Source organism: Lagopus leucura, unplaced genomic scaffold (genome assembly GCF_019238085.1).
Source record: "Lagopus leucura isolate 7727_CA_CO unplaced genomic scaffold, USGS_WTPT01 Super-Scaffold_100014, whole genome shotgun sequence".
In the NCBI taxonomy this organism is placed as follows: domain Eukaryota; kingdom Metazoa; phylum Chordata; class Aves; order Galliformes; family Phasianidae; genus Lagopus; species Lagopus leucura.
In genome coordinates, this window is record NW_024962268.1 from 3,838,120 (window position 1) to 3,859,793 (window position 21,674).

Sequence of the window (21,674 nt, forward strand, 5' to 3'; positions counted from 1 at the left end):
GATTACAAATAACTGTTCTGGATTTAACTTAGTGGAAGGTTTTGGGGGATTGGAGAGTTTTTGATTGGTTGGTTGTTTTTTTCCCCCAGCGCTTTTCTTTTCTTTTTTTTTTTTTTAATTATGTTTGTTTTCAAATCTGTTCAGCTTTGCAGACTACTGCCTCTTTCTCAGACTTGAAAAAGGCATTGTGTACTCGGAGGCTTTACGTTTTTGAACTCTAAAATAGTATCTGGACTTACATACATAGAGTAAGTTTCTTTGCAGTCAAATTTTATTCAAGTGTTCAGCTGACAGAACAGATCAATTACTACTGGTTATGAAAATATTTTACATCCTGAAAATCCCCAGTAAGGACTGCACCTCTGTGACAGACAAATGAATTCAATGAGTACACTATGCAATGACTAACTTGAATCAATCACACTTCATGGTAGACATCATAGTGGTGTTATATCAACTCCAGTGTAGGTTAACCCACAGTAAGACTGCAGACTTTCCTTCACATTCACATTTAATGTATATCCAGTTATGCATATTTAGCCTGTATTCAAGCAATTTAAAATTTTGGTTGCAGATCACCATTTTGTGCCAGTTTCTGAAATAACGTTAAACTGCGGAGTCTAGATTCGCGTTCACCATCCTTCCACAAAATAATGAGATGGTCAGCAGAGCATGTAACCAGTCCCAGTTCACTGAAGTACAGGAACATCTGCAATGAAACCATTACGATTATTATGACACTCACATGATATTATCAGCTGGCTTAAATGTTCAGTGTAACCCTGGACTGAAAAAGTACATGTGTCTGAAATGGTTCTGTTCAAAACATTAGGTATTCAAAGTTGCAACATATTTTCTGTATGTTTGAGATGTCATAAAATGTCTGTATGAATACAACCCTTAAATAACACTTTGCCCTGAAAGATTGCCATGTGAAGAAGGAAGTAAAGCTTTACAGATAGAGAAGCTAAGGTGCAGCAACTTGAATAAAACCTTTTCTAAGTCAGCAGTAGAAGGGGCATGAGTTGCATGATCTCTGTCATACTGTTTCTGCTCAGAAATAGAAACCACTGTAGTGTTCATTTGACTACACAGTACCACACTACAACACAAGCTACTCCCACCAGGCCTGGAGAAATCAAGAATAAATACCTCTTCAGAGACACTGGCATGCACCTGGTCACACACAGAGGGCGACAGGCCAGTGAGAACTGTAATATACGAGAAATATAGAAGTAGTGGAGAAATTCCACAAGAGCAGCAGAGCCAGTAAGTAGTGATCCCTGACTTCAATGACCACAAGGCTGCCTTTCATCAGCTAACATTTCAACATAGCATTCAGTGGAACAAGGCCACACAGAGACATCATGGCATGCTTGCAGTGCTCTGACCTCTCAAGATACTGAAGAGATTTGTCTGGAGAAAGAACCAAGATTGTGTACAGCCTATTTTCCCCAGGAACAGACAGTTATTAGCTCTGTGATTCCAGTAAAATACACAAGTCAAGCACACATCTTTGACCATTACATTTCATCCACACTCAACATCTCCAGCCTGAACTGCTCCCGTCTGTCTAGGGTCTAAAACACTTTCCATATGTAGAGCCATGCAGGAAATGATTGTCACCATTATCTTAGCTGCTACTTGATTCTAAAGCATCGCAGTAAAGACAAAACATATCGGGACAGAGCAAAGAAGGCAAGAGACAAACTAGACACTACATCTCCTTTTGTAGGTACCTACTTTTCTTACTACTATGATAGTCTCTCCTAATAGTTTTTGAAATAGTTTTAGAGAGAAAGATGGGAGAGGCAGAAAGATTTGCAGAAATCTCTGTAGCAGATAGGATCATTCTATCTATTAATGAGAAGCTGCCAGCTTTTACCAGTTCTGAAATCCAGCTAGTTTCATGCATACTTTTGAGCAAAATTACTCCAAGACTTGCCTCCTCCTCCCTTTCTCATTACCAAACCTTTCTCCTGCTCCTAGCAAGAATATAACAGTTCACTGCAAGAAAGCTGTCTTTCACTCCAACATTTTTGCCAAACGTTAACATTGAAAACACAAGTGTGGAAGGGGAAATACCATTTAAAAATACGTATACTCTGTTAGGCAGCACAGCACAATACCTGATGTAAACTTAAAAGACAACCTTAAGGCTCACAGCACAGGAGTTACAATTACTGAATTGATTTCACTTTCATGAGCCTTTGTACAGACTGTAAACTTAAGATGAAATTTTGAATAAGCATCCAGTTCCCAGTTGTACTGTTTGCAGTCTCCAAAAGAACCCAATATCCTACCATATTTTCCATAGCATTTTCGTACAGTCACAGACTTCATGCATCTGTCACTGTTCAAGCTCTGATGAACTTTAGATTACTAATATTATCATTTTCATACTGTTCTACATATTCCACACAACCAATGTGTCTATTTTATTAGTTGCTAAAACTCTGATGAATTTAGAAGGACCTAAAGCCCAAGACTCCCATACAGCTCCATAGTATGATGAAGACATTCCCAGCCTCCCGACCTACAGAGTCAAAAGTTACAGCTTTTTAAAGAACATAAGTATTACATAAGTTAACATAAAATTACATAAGTAAATGAAATTCTTTTTTTTCATCCTACTAAAACTGGCCTACCTGTACAGCTGATGAATGACCAATCAGATCACCAACCAGCTCCAAAAAATGCATAGGTGTATTCTCCTGCACCTTCTTAGCTTGGTTTGCCTGCTTGTTTGCCCTTCCAAATCCCCACATGTTGAAGAACCCTGTAGGGGGGAAAAAAAAAAAAAGTTTTCTTTTGGAAAACAAACAAACAAAAAGCAATTTTTATTTCCATTAGCTAAAAAGAAAGCTTTGAGAGTTGCTTGTAATCTAGAAGTATGACAGTCTGCATGGCAAAGTAACTGAAGCATTGTACTGCACAGCATTTGTGAATCAGAATTACTCATTTTTATGGCAAACACATATTTTGAATCTTGTTATAATGTGGCAAATTTTGCATTACTCACTTGGATAAGAAAATATATGTATTCAGCAGAAAATCCAGAAGATGCTTAAATGAACTAACTGAATGGCAAAGGCAGATACAGGACAGTGATGCTCTGTTCTGCTAAACTGCCCAGCTGTCATTTGTGCTCACAAGAGAAAAATGAAGTGCTGATCTCGTCCCTGTGTGTCCTTCACTGCACCTTAGAGCACTGCACACAAGTAGCAAGCAAGTTTTTGGTGCTGAATTGCCTGCTTTCATAACACTTACTGACTTCTCATTTAGTCTTAAAATCATCACCCAAAATGTTCAACAATAATCCTCCACGCATTCCACTTAGGTACAAGAAAATACATACCTGAAGAACTGTGTAATGACATTTACAGAATGAGAAAGTTTGAGTTCTGTACACAGTGAAGTTCCATCTTCGTTCCTAACCCATCCTTCAGGCCTATCAGCAGACACAAAGAAGTGTGCTAGGCCAAGGCCTTGGTACAAGGCAGATGACAGGGGAAATGAACTACTACTTAAGGGATTCCTCAGAATGAAAATAGCACAGCAACAGCAGGCTAGCCATCCCACTATGGCATATGGTTTCTTTGAAACCTAGGTCCGATTATCAAAGTTAAATATTTCAAACATGAAAACACATCACAATAAGCAGCTGAACTGCACAGACCAGCTGTCATAAGCAATACTGAAGCAGGACATTCCTGAAAACCAACCCAGAAGGCAAAAAGATTTGCAATTAGAAAAAAATATTAGAAAAACATCTTTATAACAGTCCTATCAGTCAAGCAACAAGACCCTGAGGGCTGTATGCACTTGAAGTTGGGACAATCTCAAAGTGAGTCCGAAGTTCAAGGAAGAGATATAGAAATCTTTTTTTGTGCCAGCTGTTCATTTCCAAGTTAGTCTTCAACCTTTTTTACAAAGTCTTGCAACTTACTTTTGGCAGGTAGAGTACCCAGTAAAAGGAGATGTGAATGAAAGTTTGACAGGAGAAACAGTAATTTTTGTTAGACCAGCTAATATAATTGAAAACTGAAATAAGCTTTATGGCACAGAATTGCTCCAGTAGGACCTTCTAAATTCTCAAATCAGATTTTAGGTGGCTTGGATGCCCAATGTCTTCTCTGGTTCCCCTCCCACATCTGTCCCAGTGATTGAATACATGACATTGTCTCGTCTTAAAAAGCCTTCAAGCTTTTGTACACCTGAATAGAGTTCTCTGGTTTTCTAAATGCTGTTTTCACCCACACTCCAAGCAAACCTGTTGGAACTGGTTCATTCGGCAGCTGCTGCTTTTCTCGGAGCTCCCAAATGCGTACACTGCCATCTTCTGAACAGGATATCAGCTGCCTGTCAAAACAGTTGATAGGCAGTACAAGCATGGATACAAATAAGCTGTATCTGTAGCAGGACAAACTATAATGGACTTGAAACATATATGGAATATGTATGTTTTCAAACTTAAAAAAAAAAAAATCACACTAAAACACATCTACACTCTGCAAACACACAAAATGACTTCAGCAAGCTTTCTTTCACTAACCAAAACCATATTATTTATTGAAACAGAACATAAGGAAAAACAGCCTTTTTCACTACACATAAAGGATGTGCTTAGAAAAATGTGAATTTTCAAAATCAAGACCCCAATTTTTAGCTTCTGACAGAATTTTGCTCCATCAAACTTAAAAATAAACGGATTTAAAAAACGCAACTCCTAGATAACATTAAAAACTTGTCATATATGTAATTTTTGTTAATTTTTTTTTAACTTGGCTGTCCAAAATAAGTTCTAGCCAGAAATTCCACTTTAATGAAAGAAGGCTGGAAGTTGTTATTTTTTTGCTAAAATATTTTGTTAGTTCTGGTAAATAATTTTCATTAAATATCTAAGATCTGCCATAGGTCTTTGCTTTACATAAGTAAAACACCATTAAGCTGTATTTCCCAATGTAGACAGAAGTGTTTATGAATACTGACTTTGAAAATAGCCAAGATATTTTATTTTGAATCTGTCTATCAAGCACACTGGATTAGTTATTTCACATTGAATTTCGAAAATAAAATCAACAAGTTCTACCCAGTAAAAGCAGATCAAGCTAAAGATTAAGTCCCTGCCCTAGAAATTAGATATAGCTTTGTAGACTGTATCTAGCCACTCTGCCAAGTTTTGAGCTTCTTTACTGCAGGACAAAATGTACTATGACTTGTACCTGTTTGGAAGCATCTCAATGTGCAGTACAGAAGAGTCGTGAGCAGTTCTCTGGCAGGCAATCACACGCTTCATTTGAAGATTATATACGTATATGCCTTTCCCAACTGCAGCATACACATACTGGAAAGAAAATTCAATGGAACAACTTACAGAAACAGACAGTGAAATAGCACCCTGTGTAATATGGATTTCCAGCAGGCCTTATGATATCATCTAGTCAGCATTACACGGCTAGTTTCTGTACTCACGTTAACTGCTTTATCCTAAGCACATGGAAACAGCAAGTTTCAGAAAAAAAGATAGATCTTTTGGAAGAAATGAGAGATACTCTACTATAAGTGGTTATTTAATTTCAGTACTTTCATCCTCTGTCCTACAGTCTAAAGAGAAACCAGGAATACCAACAAATTAAAACATTTCTACAATTAAACGTTTATATACTTACACTAAAAGTATAGCTCTGTGTTTTAGCAAACCCTATTTTTCTCAAGGAGTGAGAATCCAGAATTCTGAGAATTTCAGGAGAAATCTGAGAATTCTGCATTTATCGTTTTTGTTTTGTTTTTAATTTAATGAATCTGCACAAAACAGTCTTACCCAAGGATACAGGCTCCACTCCCATATATTACACAATACTGTGAAGACCAGTAAGCATTTTATATGCCATGTTCTCCATCAGTACAATGCAGGGATTCCATCTGACAACCACCATGGTTCTAAGAAGCCAGATATACCTTGCATGTCATTGGAACTGGATCTTAGTTTGGTTTTGTTTTATTATGTATATCTACAATGAGAGCTCTATCACCACTGAAATTGAAGTCTTTCCATTAGTTTTTTCCATTTTGAGACACACTCTTGACTTTTTTTTTTAGGTTCCATGTATGCTCTACTAAACGCGCTCTTCACAGAAAACCTTCTTTTACACCAGCCCTGGTAAAATTGCGGTCATTAAAAACCCCAAGAAAATAAGAAAATAAATAAGACGAGGAAGCATGAACGGTACACTGATGTTAACAGGCAGGAGAAGCAGACACCAGGACAGGAGGTGCACTCCTTAGCACACTTTTTTAGTATTGCCAAACCTTTACCATCCCACTGGATTCTGAATGGTGCTATGCATGCAAACGCGGCATCAAATTAGACAAGCTCCTCTTGAGCTAACCAACTACCTAGTCTGCCAACAAAGCTCCTAATAGAGAATTTGTCACTGTAAAAAACATGTAATTAAAAAAAACAATAAAAATAATGAAGAACTGTGTACTGCTTTTAGATAGCAGGTAACAAAGTAATTGATCAGAGGAATACATTTCTAATACATTTCTTCTCCACTTTTTTTGGTAGGAACTTTACAAGACAAAGACAGATCTCCCCTACAACCTTCTCTTTCAGGATGTAGGAAGAAAAGGCGATTCTAGTGCTACCATTCAAACCTCACAATAGAAATACAGTTCAAAATTCTGCAGCAATCTGTGTTTAGTTCAGTTCCATGAACGGAAGAAAGTTCTCAGCAGACTTAGATTCCACCCCATTCAACACTTTAAACTGCTTCTGAACTTCCCAAAATTCCTTTTCTCCTATAAGCTCCATTTTGTGCATTCTTTGAGCAAGGAGTCAGAATGCTTTGAAGCCAAGTCACAGAACTCCTCCTGAAGAAGACTGGCTTTTTATTCCTCAGCACTGACAACAGAACGACATGAAACCCTATGTTTAAACACAGGTACATCTCTTTCCTTCCATTCCCACTCAATGTTTCTATTTACAGTATTTTTGAGAATGCTCTTTCCATAATCATGCAAGACCCCGAATGATGACTTTGCCCTCAGGCTGCATTCAGGCTTTCCCAATTTTCATTCTGTTATAGCTTACACCTTCAAGTCATTTCCAGAAATCTTTTTCTTAATCATTCCCTTGCAATACACCTTCATGCTCCAGAACAGAATCCCACTGTACTCCAACAATGAAATACTTTTTCCTTTGTCACTAATAGGCAGTGACATTTCTCAAAAGTAAACAGCAATCTGAGGATTTTTACCATCTCCTCAATAACGACTGAGCTCTCATAGGTCATCTCCAGAGTAAATGTACAAGAGATGCACTGTTTTGAAAAATGTCATTCCAGAACCATAACACAAAAGATGTACACCATCAGAATGTTGTGGTTTTTTTTCCTAGTGGTACTGCAAACAGCTAATTTTCTTTTTTCAGTCAAAAAATAGTTGTTGAAACAGTCCATAATGTTAGCTCCCATACAGCCAACACCCTACAATCTGCAGTAAGCACAATGACCAAAATCTGCACGTGAAAATTGTGCCCATTTTAAAGAAGTCTATCAAATTGCTTAAAACAGCAACGAAACTGAAAACACAGAACATTTGCCCCTTTCAGTAGTTTGCACAGCTTAAGAATCCTTACCTCGTCATCAGATGCTAAGTGTTGAACTGAAGTTTCATTTGGACTTTGGGATAGTTTTATTTCTGTCCGTGCATCTGGTTGGACAGAAGAGTCCCAGAAGTTGCACTCAGATGCCTGCTTTGTCCAATCAAGTGCATCCCAAACTATTAACTCACCCACATGAGAACCTGTCGCAAAAGTCAAATCTAGAGGGGAAAAAAAAAATTAAAAAAAAAAATCACATTGAGATCATATTACTTTAAAACAAACAAACAAACCCATCCATTTCAGACAAGGCTACAGTCCTACACAACAAAAAAGATTATGTCAGCATAAAGCTATATGTAGAATGCAGTCACTAACTGACTGAACAAAATCCTCTTCCATTTGAGAAAATTTTTATTTGATTACTTAGAACAGCTGAGGCAATTGAAAGGAGATGAGCTCTCTCCTGTAAAATCAAAACTAGCAAAGAGGGCATTCACTTGCTGCAAAGCATAGTATGACAAAGGCAGAGACCATCACTGATAGTATGTACAAGTATTTGAAGTTCATATGTTGCTTACATGAAAAAGCCTCTTATTCCTTTGATAAGTAGGTACATCAGTAAGCCAGAAACAACCACCAGAGAACCCAAATTTTATTCACTCCATCTCTTTTCAGTAGGCCCTTTGTGCCAATCTGGCTGGCACATATTAGCTAGAGTACAAATATACCCTCTGTCACAATGAGAATAACTTCTCCTGGGCTCAGAGGGAACTCAAAGAGACAGATAAGATAACAAAACAGAAGGGTAACTACAGTCTTTACCTAGGCAGAATTTCAGGCAATCCCTTGGTCCACACAAAATAAGCAACAGAGACTGCATTATCTTCCAGAGCCTCTAAATAATGCATCTAAGTGCAGGCCTACATCTGTACCCTCTGAGCCTTTTCTACATCACAAACCTACTTGGTTTGATTTCACATTTCACTGCCTTCACAGCTACCACTTACCACAGGATCACTTACTAGATATGAAGCTTCACTCCAGTTACAAGTTTGGTCCCAACAAGAAGCATGCAGTTGAAATATTCCATCAAAACCCCTACTTACCATTGACACTGACCAATGACAAGATGTTATCTTGATGATCGACAAGGCGTTTTACTTCAAGGATATTCCAACCTTCAGACTTATCACTGGAAGCAATCAACCTAAAAATGACTTCCAAGATAATGAGAGAAACTGACTAAATAAGCTTTATCATTTGTCAGAATAAAATATAGATATGCTCAAATAAAATAGATCATATTCAGACAGACACAAATTTAAGCACATTAAAAGTGGGACAGTGCAAGATGCACAGTACCATTTATGATCATCTCTTTAACTGCTTTCCTCATAACACAAAAATGTGAATAATTTATTACAGTGTTATTATTAAGGTCTCCTATTACAGTAGCTGTAGGGAACAAGATTTCTACTTAGTAACTTTGATATTTAGAGAAATGATCAACATCAGAAATTGTACAAAGCAGAAGTGGAAAGAAACATCTGTATTGACAAGTAAGGTAAAAACAATTGCTGTCTCACAGACTTATTAAACAAAAGGATGAAATACTCTGTAATATCGCAATCAAAGTCTCCAGTAATTAAGACTTCCTTTTAATCAGTCTTGGAATTTCTTTTTTGCTATCTCAAAGGCATGTCAGAACCGAGGGAACTTCAGATGGAAGTTTATGCTGTATACCAAAGTCTAAACAAAAGAAGACTATTTCTGGTTTGCTCCCAACTCTCTGATCACACTATTAGATTTTTTTTTTCATCCAAGTATTTAACAATATCGAGCAAAATCTGTTGTTTTGTGGACTCGTTGCTACACTTTATCTCCTGAAACTTTTTCTACATTTTGGCATTTCAACAGTTTCATAAAACACTTCCAAAAGGCTCCCTACAAACAGCTAGCAGATGATTTACACTTTGCATACATAGAAAAGCTTATCTCTAAGCGAGTATCAAAAATGACCATATCATCTCCTTGCAGCTTTGGATATTGTTTTATTGGCAATACTGCACTCTGTATCTTAGGAAACAGAGTTCCTAGGCACTGAACAGGTATGAAAACAAGTTCCAGACCAGAAGGACAAATGCAGATATCCACAATCAGATCTGTACAGGTGGCATTAATAATACTAAAAGAATGCATTGACCATTTCTCAATGAAACTCCTGAAGGAGACGAGTACTATCTGCTTTATTATCAAATAAAGAAAAACATAGGAAGGTTGCTAATTACATCTTAGTACCTTTCACTTTTCCTATACAACTCCAGCAGTGTTCTGAGTACAGGTATCTCTGATAAGCAATAACAGAAGATACTAAGACCTAACAGAAATCCAGAATACTCACTTAGCTCTTTGCCAACAGCAGCTGCAACACAGTTTTTAGGCAATTCAACCAAAGCACTAATACCTTTGAAAAATAAAGGAAATAAGGGAGAAAACAGTATTTATTGACCAAAAGTAAACACAGTTGCTGATAAATCCTTTGCAATAATGCTTTTCATAATTTTTGGTCCACATACAAATTACTAGCAAAACAAAATCATACTGCATGAAGCCAAAGTAAAAACGCAACAGAAGTGAACAGATTACTTCAGATGGAAGAAGAGTTCGGTTCAGAAACCAGCAGAATTCTTAGCACTGAACTTGACATAGGAGCTAAAGTTCCTACAAATAATCTTTTTATTTTAAGTAGTGATAAGATGTACATGCCCTAATGCTGGACAACATAAAGGATACTGTGGTAATTATGAGACTTTAAATACGAGTTGTTGAAGTTATTAGATACTGATATGGCCACACTATACATGAGATTAAAATATTATGCAGAGCTAGCTGAAGCATAACTCTGCATAAGAGAAGATGCCCAGCTTACTGTTATCCTGCTTTTGTTCCACATACACATCCCAAAACCTGTGTTGTCACATTAACATGGGAAAATTCCCTGAAGAATAAAACAGTCTCTTTCTTCTCCCAAAAAGGAAGCAAGGGATCAGGAGAACCAACGCAGCACATTCCATTGGTCAACGCTACATACAAAAGTTTACATAGCACTCTATGCTACCAACTACAAACACCAATGAGAACTACTATTTGGTAGGATACTTTGCATCAAACCTAAAGAAATACTGGTATTCTCAAAGATTCAGAAGGGTTTTACTTACAGCTATTACTTATATGACAAAAATAAGGAAAATTAACAGCTTCATAGCTATCTTTGTAAAGCATAGCAATAATGTGTAACTATTTTCTTTGCACAGCTAGATAATATAAGGTTATTAACAGAAAAGCATGAATTTGAGGTTTTGATAGAAATACAGTAAATATAATCTGATCTCAACCTTCTACAAAAAAAAAAAAGCACTGATTCTTAATAATGAACAGAAATTTTACTACTCTACTTCTAATACCATTAAGTTTTAAATAGAAATAATAAAACTCCAGCTCCTTCACAGAGGAAGTGAAAGGATCTGGCCCCAATTACAGCAAATGCATGCAAGTCAGCAATAGAGGGTACAGCCCTCTAAGATTTCAAGTTAATTGGAACACATTTATTGCAAAATATTTAGAGTAACTGTAAAGTATTACACTTACTAAGGTTTGACATACTCTAAAATTCACGTAGCACAGGAGACTAAAAGCAGTCTTAATTTTGAAATGATTACGTTTGACATTTTTAAAAAGTGGCTCTAATACATAATGTTATCATTAAAATTAAAGAGAATTTGCCAAGTTGGTTTTGCATCATTATACAGATCCATTTTACTTGCACTTTAACGGCTATAATGAGTCATTTACATTTTTACCTGCATCAGTAAGATGACTGGTCTTACACAAGAGATCTAATTTTCGGTTCCAAACACATAGATCACTCCCTCCAGACAACCATACATCCAGTCTTTGAAGGACTGTCAAACACTGCAGAATAAAAATCAGATATATGCCCCCTGCAAAAGTTCTGCAGGGAATTTTTCACTAACGTGATCGTGAGCTTTAGCTAGATGAACCTGCAAGTACTATGAAATACAGTACTAAATGCCAGTTTCTTGAGAAATACAGAATTAATTACATACTGTATGTTACATTTTTTCTATCAACAATGCAAGATCTGATCTCTAATGATATTTTCGATTAACATTCAAGAATAGTTTGATTCCTGATTACCTTTTCCAATGCAATAACAAAACAGAGGTACAAAATCACCCTTAATCTATAGCCTTTCAAAAACAAAATTGAGGAATTCAAAGTTCCAGAAAGAAATTAAGAACTTCTTAAGAACAGTTCTCAAGCAGTCACTGTTAAAGGGTTACATCTTCTAAAATTACACTGTTGTTCATTTAAATACACTTGCCCATAGGAAGACCCACACAGAAAAGATTACTGTGCACAAAAAGAGAGGCAGACTTAGGGTTTCCTCAGCTTACCTTTACAGTAGAATGGAAACATGACACTTTTTGCACCTGTCTGCCAGTAGTGCAGTCCCAAACCTGACTTAATTCATTAAGGAAATTGATTTTATATATTTATTGTAACTGCTGTGTTTTTAACTAAAGGAGAGTCTGGGATATATTTATGCAGAAACTCAGTCTTACAGCTTCAGATTGTCTTTTCAAAAGGCCAAAATGACATGCTAATAATTGCCTATCATTAAGATTCATTTTCCTAGTAGGGATTACATCCAACTGTGAGCAATGACTAGAAAAAAATCCTAGTTTGATCCACTGCTTTACCAGCCAATAAATTCAAACAACACATAGCCTCTGTAAATGCTTCCAATAAAAACAAACAAAAAAAAGAAGTTCAAAACCTCTCCAGATCCAAGGATACAATAACTGTTCTATCAGCTGATGCTGTTAAAATCAAATGACTGTTTTCTTCAGAAGCATCTGATGAAAAAAATGGTGCTATAGCTGTAATCTTGTGTGTGTGACCATGAAGTTCAAAAAGTTTCTCTCCAGTCTGAAAAATAAGAACAGGGAAAATTAAGGGTAAAACTTGGATTAAACCTATTGTAATACATGACACAGGTACCAAAGTACTTTCGAAAACAAAAATTTCTAAGAGTCTAAAATGTCAATTTCCAAAATCATTTATGGTTTCACTTCACTAGACCTTCAACACTTTCCAAAATCTTATTAAAGTTAAGTTAAATAACATATTAAGTACCTACATGAAGAGTATTACATAACAAATACAGTGGTTTTCACATTTACAGAGCACAATTTCCATAAGAGTTTATTTATTTTAGAAGAGTTTCAAAAATTACAATGAAATTTTTGTCACAGCAAGCGAGGCCTTGCTTTGGCACTGAGTGAAGAACTTAACTATCAGTGATTGGTGTTCTTCCAATAAAGTTCTGCATCAGCTCTCCATTTAGACTCATCAGTTTTAATGCAGTTATTGCAAACAGGGCTACTAATTCTGAAAGAGTTATATACTGGGATCTTGCCATATAATCACAAAGTCCACAGTCCCAATATGACTGATGATGTGTTGATGTGAAAAGCAGAAGTGAATATGAACTTACAACTAATTCTTCTTTTAATATATGCTCAGTGCTTGCTGAAAACACTAAGGTGCTAACTGTGGACTTTGTGATTATATATCCACTTCTACATTCTCAAATAGTATTTCTGATACAAACCAATGCAGGAATTTTTTATGCTAGCAGACATTCCAAATAGCTCTCAGTAATGCTTACTTCCTCTGAAACAAATCATCTACCCCCACACACACTAAAAAAGAGCAAACCTGAGCATTCCACAGAAAAATGATTCCATCATCCCCTGCAGATGCAAACCTGGTAAGAAATACAAAGTGAAACCTTGAATATATCATAATATAATGGAACAGAAGTAAAATTATACATAAAAAATATTTGAAATATTAGACTCTTGATTTTGATCTAAGGAATAAATAAATATCCATAAATCTCAATTAGTTTTCAAATTGAAGTCCTGAAGTCAGTACATTTAAATAGGGGTTTGCCAACAAAGAACAAAGCTAGAGAATTCCAATAAATACTATTATAAACAGAAGCCCACATTGCAGAACCAATTCTCTTGTTGTTTGAAAATTTAATGAAAGATTTTATATACTGAATAACCTCACAGCCTAAAGCCAAATATTATCAGTCAGAGCCAATTGACTGCATGACATCAAACAAATTAGAAACCACTCATCTGAGTTCAGCACAGGAGTAGAGGAGCCCAGTATTTACCGATACTTGCAGGTAGCTTAAAAAGCCTCCCTAAGGTCTGTATTTAAGGCACCAGCAGGGAGAGAGAAGCAATTGCCCCTTTCTACTTTGCCCTTGTGAAGCCCCCCATCTGCAGTACCGTGTACAAACCTGGGGCCCAAGTAGAGGAGGGATGTGGACCTGTTGGGGCAGTTCCAGAGGAGAGCGATGAAAATGACTGAATACCACTTATTACAAAATGTTGAGGGAACTGGGCTTGTTTAGCTTGGAGAAGACTCTAGGGAGACCTCACTAGTATTTAAAAGGAGCACCTAAACAGGAAGGACGCAGGCTTTTTACATGGAAAGATAGTGATACAAGGGGGAACGGTTTTAAACTGAGATTTAGATTAGATACGTGGAAGAAATTCACAGTGTGGTGAGGCACAGGAACAGGGTGCCCAGAGAAGCTGTGGTGCCCCATCCCTGGAGGCACTTAAGGTCAGGTTGGATGAGGCCCTGGACAGCTTGAGCTTGGGGGCAGCAGCCCTGCCCATGGCAGAGCATTGGAACTTGATGGCCTTAAGATCTCTTCCAATTCAATCCATTCTATGTTCAATGAACTAAAATGTCTACTCACGTGCAAGAAAGTAGTGAAGAAGAAAATTTATATCACTTCTGATTTTTTTTTTCTGTTGCCAGATACAAATGTTTTCATTAACTACACAGAAGTCTTTCTTTTGGACTCTTACTTTGTAGTTACATTGCCTGTGAAACCTGCTAACAAAGTAAGGCTTCTGGCAGAAAGCTGTACTCCCTCAGCCTCAATTATTTTCAAATGTCCTCATTTTTTTTTTCCCTGTTACAGTAAGAAATATGTGCTAAATATGCTTTTTTTTTTTTTTTCCTATCTTTTGTTATATTACATTGAATCACACCTCTTCTTTGAAAAGAATATAGTGAAAAAACATCTTCCATGTGTGCCTTTAATAACAGTAATATGTCATCTTTAGTGCACTTTTAGCTGAATTACGCATTGTTTTGCCACAAGGTCAAGAACTTAATCAGACTCTCACATCTCAGCATGATCCCTTTAAATTCCAGCCGCTTTTCAACTAACGTTGGAACAGTGTGCTGCTTTACAGAATTCTGAAAAAGAAACTGGTGTTTGGAGGAAGTTTTGAGCATGATTTATCAGCACAGAAGTTAAATGCAGCACTCTTCTGTTTCCTCTTCAACATCTAACCTGGATTTCTGTTTAAGCAGAGGTACACTGTAGGGTAGCTGACTTTACAAGTACATCCTGTTCACCCAGATGGAGTTTCGCAGGTGACCTGATTCTTTTCCAGTCATGATCACCATCCTTTGTAACCCTGTCTGCTTCCTGAAGGAGTAAGGAATGGTCAAATGAGCAACAAAAAAAATCTATTCTTAAAATGTGTTATGAACTCTGTTTAGTTTAATGTGTCAAATGCTAGAGTATAACATGCAATTTTATCTCAGTCATTTTTTGGAAGACACTTGCTGAGTCTTAGCCTTCTTTAGCAATCTCCCAATCAATATGACCCTCACTTCATGATCAAAAAAATACAAGATAAAAGGAAAAAAAAAAAACAAAAAACAACAGCTTTCTGTTACATTTATACAGGATTTATTTAGTATCTTCAAAAACCAATCTGAGAAAATTTTCCACTCACTGGTTTTAGCTGAGCCACTGAGAAAACAAGAAAATCCTTCTGCAAAATTCTCAATAAGATGATATTATCTAAAGATCTGAAGCGTGAAACTTGGCTTACAACAGTTGACAAAAAGCACACAATGGAATAGCAGCAACTAAATAAAAACATTTCAGAAGCTGAGTAACAATACTAATTTTACTGAAAAGAATCAAGTGAAAAATATTATCAGCTGTTTAACAACCCAGAAACTACAATATTCTTCATAAATAAAACCCTTGAATTACTGTTCAGCGAGGCGACTATCAAACTCCCCAAACTCTCAGAATATTAACCACCTATGTAACTTACTCCTTATCCAGATGCTATTTCACAACCTATCTTCCATGTAGCCAACCAGGCTACAGCTTTATGCTGGTTACCATTAGTTTAACTCCAGTAATTTACCTACTACCATAAAATGATGCCCAAATTATAAAAGATTTCTTTACCTCAGAAAGTGCCTGAAATCTAAGAACAGTCTGGTATTTTATTCAGTGTATGTCTTAAGAAAAATGTAACTTGAAGAAAATTTATTTTTATAACTTCTCTGAAAAGGAAGGGAAAGGACTGAGGAAAAACAAATCACAATCTTCCAGTTTTAAATGAATTTTGCTTCTGGTTAATTAGTGTAATGAAAAAATGCCATGGAAATGAATGAAATTTTCTGCTAAACAGTTGTAAATTAAGAACGAAAATTGACAAGCTAAAAATCCTCCAGAGAGTGAAATATACATATATGTACATACATATATATATATATATATATATATATACACACACACACACACATATATATATATATATATATATATATATATATGTATGTATCTTGGCGTCAGAGGATCTCCAAGGTTGGAGCAGATCTCCAAGATCATCCAGTCGAACCGTCCACCTATCACCAATACTTCCCCACAGAACATAAAATGAACTAATTGGGAAAAAAATGAACTAAGGGGAAAAGACGTACCTTGCAAGTATATTATTAATATATCATTAATTACAATAATCCTCCACAAAATGCCTGTTTAACACTGTAAAGATAAAGCATAGGTAAGAGCTTGGTTTCTGTTTGTGTATTGTACTGAACGGTACATCAAATATTCCTCTGCGCATAATCCATAAACGACAATAAATACTCCTCAGAAAATAGACTCCCACCTATTAAGTAACGTAACTAGTTCTGAGGGTTTTCTATTTAATTCCTCAAGACAGATAAGAGTCATTCTGGTTACTATTGACTAAAAGTTTCACAACTTTATTCTAAGGCAGTTATTTAATTTGTCTGTTTAATGATTAGGTTAAAAGAGAGAGCATGCAAGGTTAATTTTACACTAAGAAAAAAGGACCATACTTCATTCTCCTAGACACGCTTTCAAAGAAGCAAAGGTAAAGTTAGTGACTTCATCTTTGCTTCATAATCAGATTTTTTTTTAGATGACACCTTCCTTGGAATTTAACTAGTTACAAAAAAAATAAGAACAGAACAAGGATACCAGGAAATACATGAAAAAAATGCACAAAGTTAAAATTGCATGAGAGAGACAATGGAACTGTAAGGTTTCAAGTAAGTACAGCAAATTGAAAACAGGAATTTGGAGTAAAAATATAACATAGTGATTAGCCCCTTTTCAAATTTTAGTAGTCATTATGCACAGAATTAAACTACTGAACACTTCAAGATTTGAGAATTTCAGTTGCATCAATTGCAGGTCAAGAGAATTAAGCACTGGAATTTCAGAACAAAGGACAACAAATGCATTGCTTTTGACCCAGGAATAGCAATATTCAGTGAGAATACACTGTTCAATTACTACATTGAGGGGATCTGTAAGAGATGTACATTAATTTGTGGAACCGAATGGTGAAATGCAACAAATAAACTCAAATCAAGAACACAGAACACATCAGACCACACAGGAAAAAAAAGGAAGCACTATTCTGTAATGTCTCAGGAGAAGGTATGTGTATGCATATACAGAAGGGAAAGTTCAGCCCAGAAAACTATGGGCTCAATTAGCTAAAGGTGTTTCCTTCAAATAAATGAACTTGAGAAATGAAAGTAACTACTTCACCATTCTTTTTTCATAAAAAGACAAACAACGGAAAAACATAATAAAATAAAAGTGTTCACCCCATGTCTTTTTAAAAAGTCTTTTCCTCACCCTTCCCCAGCAAAAACAGAGAACTGAGAACATTTCTATATTTTTAAAGCTATTATCTGAAGCATTCCCAAGAGCATTATGGAACAATTTAAGATGCAATTTCTTACCTGTAATCATCTATTTGTACAAGAAAACGTACTATATCTTGATGACCTTTCAACACAAGGAGCTCAGTGTAAGGATTTTGTACTTGTTCTTCACCAATGGTCTGTACAGACGATTTCTAAAATTCATTTTAAAAAAAACAAATTCATTTTGTGCTGTTGCTTTCATCAGGTTTTTGTAACATTTAACAATGTATTTATAGCCTCATGTGCAAATGTATAGTTACATTTAAAGTTAAATTAATTTTCTGAAATAATAATTTTACTTTAATTAAGATCGCCAGAAAGGCTCATTTCTTATCACTTCAAGTAAATAATATCCTTTTAGAGTATTTTAAATCAAAATAGAGCATGTTCTGTTTGAAAAACATTTTGTACTTTGTTCACTGATCTACTGAGACAAAAAGCCAGATCAGTCACCAGCTACCACATGGAGCCAGCTACACATACCATATGTTTAGTTTTTCATTAAATTACATACCCTCCTGAGAGGTTTCTGCATCTCCTGGTTATCTCCTCCTACCATTCAATTTTGAAGTTTTATATAAAAGACAACACCTTCAATGATGTATCTGTATCTACATATCTCATCCACTGCAACACTATTCACGAAATACCAAAGCCAACAGTTTAAAAAAAGCATGGAGGACGATTAATCACTTCATAGGACAGCATCTACAATTACATCAACAAGACTATTAATTAAAAGCACTATAAATCACTTGGAGCAAGCTGATCATCCGGCAGGGTCAACAAAACACTGTATAAGCACTGCTGAGTTGAATAGGATAGTTCTGCTAACGTCAATCATCAGTTTGCTCAATAGAAGGCAATCTCTTCATGCTTACACTCTTTACTTTCAAGCGTTATGAACAATTTTCTATTAGACATAACTTTTAAAAATGCCAAGGACATATAAATTACTAAGCAGTAATTCAGTGACAAAATTCTTCCACTTCCTAACTTTATTACCACTACGACCGTCTGTTCTTTAAAGATATCACAGAAACTACTGTAAAACTGTAATTACTGAACACTGTAGCATAAATGAGAGATAAACCTACATTAGACAAACATCCTCAGAAACATCAATATTTTCCTGCAGGAACAACCAATTATTTTCCATTATTTCTATGTTGGTACTTCACAAGTTAAGAACAACAAAATTAATAAAAAGGGAAGGAAATCTGTGTTATATTTAAAATGAAGAGGTTGTCAAAATGCTAGTTCTTGCAGTTTTATCTTGGTTCTGTGGTATCTGATGCATTTCATGAAGCAACTGTTCCTCATTTTATGCAATTATGTGAGAATAGCAGTTCCCATTTAAAACAATGGAAGTATAGTCCTCAGAGTTATAAAGTAGAAAAATATGAAAACTAACAGTTCGGCCATGAAAAGCAAATAAAAATATTCCTTTAAAAAAAAAAATAAAAAACTAGCATTTTAAAAATACTAAAATATCTCAGTAGCATTCAGCTGATGACATAAGCAGTACTGTAGTCAAAAGAGTCCAGCTCTTTTATTTAATAAGAGAAACATGTATTCACAAAACAATTGCACCACTGCTCTGAAAAAGCCAGGACTTATAACACCAACATCCTAATTCTATATTCTGTCTTTGCTTCTTCTTCAGTATAACACAGTGACACTTCCTTTGAACCTGCCTAATTTTTTTTTTCTGACTTCCGCTTCACCTAAGATTGCCCATGAATACTGAAAGATACAGTGCTGCAATGTGATGCAGAGAACAACAACAAGTTTTTCCTCCAGTTGTGCCATACTGCAAGCCATTCTTGCTTCAGATGTTCAGATGTTAAGATGAATCTTCTCAATTGTTAGATTATACTTGCATTCCTTCTTTGCAGAAGTCTGCTTGATGTAAACTAATTGTTAACTGAACTCTCCTGTAGCAACACCAACTTTTTACAAGATGAGATGCTGATCCCAACGGAATCCATTCCCAACTTCCAGGTTTTTATGCAGGGTCTGCAACCATCACTGCAATAATAACATTCAACACAGCTTCACAACTTTTTGATAATCCCTGTGATTAGAAGCGCTTAAAGGTGGGATGTTTAAAAGCAATCCACCAAAACTGGATACAAAAGTATACAGAGATTCTTCTGTAGTTACCCTGTACTCTGGAGCACAATAGAACAGTTTGTACGGACTATCAGGCACACACCGCGGCCATCAACATAAGAAATTCAGGACCTCGAGTCTAAATCATATACTGTGAAACTGAAAGAATGGAAAGGCTAACAAGAAATTCATATTTCCTGAACGTAAAATTAAAAACTTTTGTCAAAGGTTTTCACTATTCTCTTAGACTCTAGTCCTTCTGCCTCTCTGAGACCGACCGAAGCCACAGCAACAAACCAAACGCAACCAGCCCAAAGCCTACTGGCTGTAATGGACTCCCTCATCTACGCTGTTCAAGTACGAAGGCAATTAATGGTTATGAAGATCATCTTCACATTGTCTGTAGCACAACATAGTGCAAAGGGGAAAATAAGCTTCCAAAAATCATCTTTATGAGTACTTATTTGTCAGTTTTCCACTGAGGGAAAATGCCATCATTCAGCACATAGAATGCAACACAGTGATATCAGTGGAGAAAAGTCCCATGGATCATGCTTATGAAAGTCAAGAAAGGCAGAATGGGAGAACTCCACTACATTTACGCCTTGTTAAAATATGGTGAGCCTTGAATGTAGCTCAAGCTTAAACTCCGGAGAGGAGCAAACAGCAGGGGAGCTGCCTAGCCCATTTTAGCATTGCTGTTACCAACTCCTGCCCTGCACACAAATCTGCTGAATACAACCACAGGATAGCCGATGTTTGGGCCGATGACGCAGGTCAGTGGCACTGCCGCCGTGGTTAACACTGACATTAGAAACAAAACAAGACGCAGTCACGGCTTGCTCACGCACAGCCGCTGAAGAATGACTTCCTCGTGTCTGTCTGGCATTAAGAGTGAAAATCCCCGCAGCAGCGTTGCTAATTCCTGTTAAACGCAGGCTCGGTTCAGCATTCCTCGGGACGGGGCAAAGACGGCAGTGCCTCCCTCACACCCAGCACGACACAGAACCAACCCACACACCGGCCGTGACAACACCGTCACGGCCCGTAGTGCTCCTTACCTCCGGCGCGGGGCTCACAGCGCCACCCCGCAGCACGCACAGAACGCGCAGGACCGGCTCACAGCCACCCGGCGCGGCGCGGCAGCCCCACCTCACCCCACTGCTCCCTCCCGGGGGGTTGCAGGGAGACGCCCCCCTACCAGCGGCCTTACTCGGCCCCGCCGTACCTCCACCAGGCCCTGCGGCTCCCGGCCGCCCCCGATCAGCCAGCGCAGCATCCCACTGCCGCCGCCTCGCTGCAACTGCGGCCCAGCCCCTGCCTCCGCGCCGCCCCGGCGCACGGTTTCCCCACCGCAGGAAGGGCCTTCTTAATCGAGCTCCGCGCCGACGAACGAGCGGGCCGGGAGAGGCCTGAACAATCGAGCACCGAGTGCGTTGATTGCACACGGTGGCAAAGTAAAGGTCTTTCCTTCGCTAGGTTCTGATCTGCCGGCTTCCAGTTCCAGAGGAAATGCTTTACAATCTGAGAATAACAATCACGTGTTATTGCTACCCTCTTGCCTGTTTCCTGAAATAAAAAATCCCCCGAACTGCTTGTCTCTAACATTTTCTTGCGTTTAGCAGCTTCCCTTGACTGCGGCTGCTTTCATTCTCTGCTGAGCCGCCCTGGGCTCCACGATGTCTGCGTTGAACTGGAGGATCCAACACTCTACCTAGCCTCCAAAACAGGGCTATCCCGTCAGGTTAAATGCCGGTCGCACATCCCT

General features: G+C 37.3%; 1 protein-coding gene across 1 annotated transcript; it reads right to left on the bottom strand.

Moving 5' to 3' along the window:
- Nucleotides 1–253: 253 nt before the first annotated feature.
- Nucleotides 254–21,210, bottom strand: WDR41 (WD repeat domain 41). The gene is made up of 13 exons (XM_042875428.1): nt 21,135–21,210; nt 17,828–17,943; nt 13,415–13,463; nt 12,491–12,622; nt 12,088–12,150; nt 11,470–11,581; nt 10,011–10,073; nt 8,716–8,826; nt 7,643–7,827; nt 5,226–5,347; nt 4,274–4,362; nt 2,649–2,779; nt 254–709 (listed from the first exon to the last, which is right to left on the bottom strand). Exons 1-13 carry the CDS (start codon nt 21,183–21,185, stop codon nt 557–559), a joined length of 1,377 nt encoding a protein of 458 aa, XP_042731362.1. The 5' UTR covers nt 21,186–21,210; the 3' UTR covers nt 254–556.
- Nucleotides 21,211–21,674: the final 464 nt, after the last annotated feature.